Source organism: Suricata suricatta, chromosome 12, assembly GCF_006229205.1.
Source record: "Suricata suricatta isolate VVHF042 chromosome 12, meerkat_22Aug2017_6uvM2_HiC, whole genome shotgun sequence".
Lineage (NCBI taxonomy): Eukaryota > Metazoa > Chordata > Mammalia > Carnivora > Herpestidae > Suricata > Suricata suricatta.
In genome coordinates, this window is record NC_043711.1 from 53,308,194 (window position 1) to 53,315,088 (window position 6,895).

General features: G+C 41.8%; 1 protein-coding gene across 1 annotated transcript in view; it reads left to right on the top strand.

Moving 5' to 3' along the window:
- The window catches only part of C12H3orf20 (chromosome 12 C3orf20 homolog), a 90,001-nt gene that overhangs the window by 27,435 nt on the left and 55,671 nt on the right, over positions 1-6,895 (top strand). Inside the window, 1 exon segment of the mRNA XM_029917899.1 lies at positions 2,009-2,133. Coding sequence (XP_029773759.1) covers positions 2,009-2,133 — 125 coding nt within the window.

Sequence of the window (6,895 nt, forward strand, 5' to 3'; positions counted from 1 at the left end):
AAATGGAAAAACATTCCCTGCTCATGGATCGGAAGAATAAACATGTGAAAATGTCATTACTACCCAAAGCAATTTACACATTCAATGCAATCCCCATCAAAATTGCACCAGCGTTCTTCTCAAAGCTAGAACAAAGTATCCTAAAATTCGTATGGAACCACAAAAGATCCCGAATAGCCAAAGTAATATTGAAGAGCAAAACCAAAACGGGAGGCATCACAATCCCAGACTTTAGCCTCTACTACAAAGCTGTCATCATCACAACAGTATGGTATCAGCACAAAAACAGAAACATGGACCAATGGAATAGAATAGAGAACCCAGAACTGGGCCCACAAATGTATGGCCAATTATTTTTGGCAAAGCAGGAAAGAGTATCCGATGGGAAAAAAGACTGCCTCTTTAGCAGGTAGTGCTGGGAGAGCTGGACAGCAACATGCAGAAGAATGAAACTAGACCACTTTCTTAAACCATACACAAAAATAAACTCAAAATGGCTGAAGGAACTGAATGTGAGACAGGAAATCATCAAAACTCTCAAAGAGAAAGTAGGAAAGAGCCTCCTTGACCTCAACCGCAGCAATTTCCTACTCGACATCCCCAGAGGCAAGGGAAATGAAATAAAAAATGAACTATTGGGACCTTATCAAGATAAAAAGCTTCTGCAAGGCAAAGGAAACAATCAAGAAAACTAATAGGCAACCGACGGAATGGGAAAAGATAGTTGCAAATGACATATCAGAAAAAGGGCTAGTATCCAAAATCTACAAGGAGCTCACCAAACTCCACACCCAAAAAACAAATAACCCAGTGAAGAAATGGGCAGAAGACATGAACAGACACTTCTCCAAAGAGGACATCCAGATGGCCTACAGGCACATGAAACGATGCTCAGTGTCACTCATCATCAGGGAAATACAAATCAAAACCACACTGAGATACCACCTCACGCCAGTCAGAGTTGCTAAAATAAACAAATCAAGAGACCATAGATGCTGGCAAGGATGTGGAGAGACAGGCACCCTCCTGCACTGTTGGTGGGAATGTAAACTGGTGTAGCCGCTCTGGAAAACAGTGTGGAGGTTCCTCAAAAAACTATCCATAGAACTCCCCTATGATGCAGCAATAGCCCTGCTAGGGATTTACCAAAGGATACAGAAGTGCTGATGCGTAGGGGCACATGTACCCCAATGTTCATAGTGGCACTTTCTACAATAGCCAAATCATGGAAAGAGCCTAAATGTCCATCACCTGATGAGTGGATCAAGAAGATATACAATGGAGTACTACATGGCAATGAGGAAGAATGAAATATGGCCATTTGTAGCAAAGTGGATGGACCTCGAGGGTGTCATGCTAAGCGAAATAAGTCAGGCGGAGAAGGACAGATACCATATGTTTGTACTCATACGTCTAACAGGAGAATAGGAGAAACCTAATGGAGGACCATGAGGAGGGGAAGGGGAAAAAAAGAGTTGGGGAGAGAGAGGGACACAAAGCCTGAGAGACTATTGAATACTGAAAACGAACCGAGGGTTGAAGGGGGAGAGGGAGGGAGAAGGAACGTTTTGGTGATGGAGGAGGGCACTTGTTGGGAAGAGTACCGGGTGTTATATGGAAAACAATTTAACAATAAACTATTAAAAATTAAAAAAGAGGCTCATATTCTTGTCAGCCAAAAGTTGATTTTATTTTGGCCTTTAATGAGGAACTGTTCTCAGAAGGAATGGCTCTTGTGTTATAGATGATCCAGTTCCCATTTTGGCACCTGTATGCGCAGGCTTTTGGGCAACAGGACACACATTTCATTTCTTCCCCTGTTGGGTTTGGCCTGAACCTCCATCATCTCTCAGACCTGCCCTTTCCGACAGACATTCCAGTAGCATCAGCAGGTGAAAGGGCCTAAGACCATATTAGGCAAAGGAAGTGCCTTCTGGACTTCATGGTTCCTCCAGGCTAAGACAGAGTTTCAGGGACCTGGCATCAACTTCTCACCTCTGCATTTCTCCTAGTTGCCCATATGTCTTGATCTTGGATGAAGAAGGTGAGACCACCAATGACTACAAGGGCTATGTAGTCCACAAGTGGAGCTGGACATCTAAGACAGAGACTTTGCTCTCTCTGGAAGATAAGGTGGGCATGGGCAGCACAGGTGGGCTGGCTTCGGCAGCCTTCCTCAGACTACCCAGCATTAAGAGTCAGAGCACTACCTGGACGACAGGTCCTTTGCCCTCAAGAAGCCTATGGTCTCATTCAGGGTTTTCCCACTTGGTGAGTGGTGGTTGGGAGCTGGCTGAGGTCAACTTTTCTCCAGTTGACAGTAACTGGTGGCTGCTCTACTGACTTTTCTTAGTAATATCCACCCTATTTTATTTTGATTTTTACTATCACTACATTTTGATGGTTAAACTGCCCTTCACTTTATGAAGTAACTGTTAGAGTAGTTTATATCTTTATTTTTGAAGCCTATACATGGCAGTAAGAAAAGTTAGCAACCCTCTGTTGGTCTTCTCAGTTTCTGTTTTTGTAACATTATTATGTCATAAAATTAAAAAACTTGCAAGTCAAAGGTGGCTAACAGACACAGGCCCTTCTTTATTGTCTATTTGATTGTTTGGACAGCCACTCATTAATGATTCATTAAATAAATAATTAGTGTGGAATTACCAATACTAAATAATAATGATAAATTTTATTCATTAATAAAGTAACTACATGTGGTTGTTACTTTATCTAAAGTAGAGTTTCTCATCCTTGGCATAACTGACATTTGGGGATGGATAAGTCTTTGTTATAAGTATGCACTGTAGGATACTTATTGGCATTCCACTAGATGCCAGTCCTACCCCCTCCCCGAACAACCAAAATATCTCCACACATTGCCACATGTCCCCTGGAGGAGAAAGTTGCTGTTGATTGGGAATCACTGAGCTCGGGGCTAGAAAGATAAGCAAAGCCCCCCAAGGAATCCCAAAGTCCAGGGGAGTAATAGAAACACAGGATAGAGAAGAATAAAGGCTGTGAGAGAGAAACAAGCTCATAGGGCGGGATTCAGAGAAAGATGACAGAACATAGAATACACTCAGGGTGACCGATATTAAGAGCCCGAAGGTAAGGGCAATGGACAGAGGTATTCTTGGAGTGTGTGGTGGGGCTCAGACACCCTACCCTTAATCATCTGTCTCATGCCCTTCCTGTTTATCCTCTGTATTGGCCACTAGATTCTCATCCTTATATCCTAATTCCCATAGATCACACCTCTGCTCATAAACATTCAATCTCTTAAATATATCGTATCCTTCCTATTCCCTTGGCCTGAAGTGTTCTCCCTCCTCTCTCTGCCAATCCAAATTTCCCCTCCTTCACAGCCCTGCTCATACTTCCCTCTATCATGGCACTGCAGCTCACATCCATTTCTCTCTTCTCACAGTACCCCCAGTCTGGGTTAGTTATTTGATAATTAGTGATGCAGCAAAGAGGTTCTCAGCTCTGGTGGCTTATCAGAATCACCTATGGAACTTTAAAAAAAATGCAGATCCGCAGGCACAGCCTCAGAGAAATTGTTTCAGATGATATGTTATAAGTGCTAGGTTTCTGTAGTTTTCACCAGTACTTATGATGCTTAGCCAGGTCTGAGATTGTCAATCTAGGAATATATTGAGTTGATGTCTTAATATTAAAATTCTTGAAGCTTGTATGAAAAGTTTATAACCCATAAAGCTTACAAATTGGTTGCAGACAGGCACCATGTTTTATGTATCAGTGTGACCAAGTGGACAGAGAACTGGAATGAGAGTCTGAGAAGCCATGTATGGTGCGAGCTTTGCCAGACTCTGGCCGTGACGCTTGCGAAAATCACTCAGCTCCTCTGAGTCTTGGTTGCCTCACCAATACAAAATGCTTTTGTGGGAACTAAATAAAATAACGGTGGGGAAGTTTCTTTGACATCACTAAAGTGTTGTGGCAGTGTAGTTCAGTCATTGTTCTGTCCCCTGGAGCTGCATCCACAAATGCACAACAAGGGCTAGTGTAGTCAGGAGTGGCCTGAAAGATGAAGTGTCCCTTGAATCATGTGCACATGATTCATGTAGGTAGTAAAAGGAAGGGAGGGCATTCCAGGTAGAAGGAATAGCATCTGTAAAGGCTTGGAGTTGAGACTCTGTGTGGCATCTTTACAAGAAAAGAGAGAACATTCAAATAGACAAAATCATGAAGGAAAATGGATCTATTACAAAAGATCCCTCAGAAATACAGGCAATCCTCAGAGATTACTATGAAAAATTATATGCCAACAAACTGGACAATCTAGAAGAAATGGACAAATTCCTAAACACACATGCACTACCAAAATTCAAATGGGAAGAGATAGAAAATCTGAACAGACTCATAACCAGTGAAGAAATCAAGTCAGTTAACAAAAATCTCCCAACAAATAAAAGCCCAGGGCCGGATGATTTCCCAGGGGAATTCTACCAGACGTTTAAAGCAGAGTTAATGCCTATCCTTCTCCAGCTATTCCAAAAGATAGAAATGGAAAGAAGACTACCAGACTTACTCTACGAAGCACGTATCACTTTGATTCCTAAGCCAGGCAGAGACCCAACAAAAAAAGAGAACTACAGGCCAATATCCTTAATGAATACGGATGCAAAAGTACTCAACAAGATACTAGCAAATCGAATTCAACAGCATTTAAAGTATTATCTATTATGATCAAGTGGGATTTATTCCTGGGTTACAAGGCTTGTTCAATATTCGCAAATCCGTTAATGTGATACATCACATTAACAAAACAAAAGAAAAAAATCATATGATCCTGTCGATAGGTGCAGTAAAAGCATTTGACAAAATACAATGTCTCTTCTTAATAAAAACCCTTGAGAAAGTCGGGATAGAAGGAACTTACTTTAACATTATAAAAGCAATGTATGAAAAGCCCACAGCTAATATCATCCTCAATGGGGAAAAACTGAGAGCTTTCCCCCTGAGATCAGGAACACGACAGGGGTATCCACTCTCACCACTGTTGTTTAACACAGTGCTGGAAGTCCCAACATCAGCAATCAGACAACAAAAGGAAATAAAAGGCATCAGAATCGGCAAAGAAGAAGTCAAACTTTCCCTTTTCGCAGATGAAATGATACTCTACATGGAAAACCCAATTGACTCCACCAGAAGCCTTCTAGAACTGATCAATGAATTCAGTAAAGTTGCAGGATACAAAGTCAACGTACAGAAATCAAGAAACTGATCCCATTCACAATTGCATGAAAAGCCATAAAATACCTAGGGATAAACCTAACCAGAGATGTAAAAGACCTGTATACTGAAAACTATAGAAAACTCATGAAAGAAATTGAAGAAGACATAAAGAAATGGAAAAACATTCCATGCTCATGGATCGGAAGAATAAACATTGTTAAAGTGCTAATATTACCCAAAGCAATTTACACATTCAATGCAATCCCCATCAAAATTGCACCAGCATTCCTCTCAAAGCTAGAACAAGCTATCTTAAAATTTGTATGGAACGACAAAAAAACGCAAATAGCCAAAGTAATATTGAAGAAGAAAACCAAGACGGGAGGCACCACAATCCCAGACTTTAGCCTCTACTACAAAGCTGTCATCACCACGACGGTATGGTATTAGCACAAAAACAGACACATGGACCAATGGAATAGAATAGAGAGCCCAGAACTGGACCCACAAGTGTATGGCCAATTAATCTTTGACAAAGCAGGAAAGAGTATCCGATGGAAAAAAGACAGCCTCTTCAACAGGTGGTGTTGGGAGAGCTGGACAGCAACATGTAGAAAAATGAAATTAGACCACTTTCTTACACCATTCACAAAAATAAACTCAAAATGGCTGAAGGATCTGAATGTGAGACAGGAAACCATAAAAACCCTAGAGGAGAAAGCAGGAAATAGCCTCCTAGACCTCAATTGCAGCAATTTCCTCCTCAACACATCCCCAGAGGCAAGGGAATCAAGAACAAAAATGAACTACTGGGACCTCATCAAGATAAAAAGCTTCTGCAAGGCAAAGGAAACAATCAAAAAAAACTAACAGGCAACTGACAGCATGGGAAACGATAGTGGCAAATGGCATGTCAGATAAAGGGCTAGTATCCAAAACCTACAAGGAGCTCACTAAACTCCATACATGAAAAATGAATAATCCACTGAAGAAATGGGCAGAAGACATGAACAGACACTTCTCCAAAGAGGACATCCAGATGGCCTACAGGCACATGAAACGATGCTCAGTGTCACTCATCATCAGGGAAATACAAATCAAAACCACACTGAGATACCACCTCACGCCAGTCAGAGTTGCTAAAATAAACAAATCAAGAGACCATAGATGCTGGCGAGGGTGTGGAGTGACGGGCACCCTCCTACACTGTTGGTGGGAATGTAAACTGGTGCAGCTGCTCTGGAAAACAGTGTGGAGGTTCTTCAAAAAACTATCCATAGAACTCCCCTATGATCCAGCAATAGCACTGCTAGGGATTTACCCAAAGGATACAGAAGTGCTGATGAATAGGAGCAGATGTACCCCAATATTCATAGTGGCACTTTCTACAATAGCCAAATCATGGAAAGAGCCTAAATGTTCATCACCTGATGAATGAATCAAGAAGATATGGTGTGGGGTGCCTGGGTGGCTCAGTAGGTTGAGCCTCCAAGTTCGGCTCAGGTCAGATCTCACGTTCGTGGGTTCGAGCCCCGTGTCAGGCTCTGTGCCGACAGCTCAGAGCCTGGAGCCTGCTTCCAGTCCTGTGTCTCCTTCTCTCTCTGCCCCGCCCCCTATCATGCTCTGTCTTTCTCTGTATCAAAAATAAATAAAACATTAAAAAAAGAAGATATGGTGTGTATATATATATATA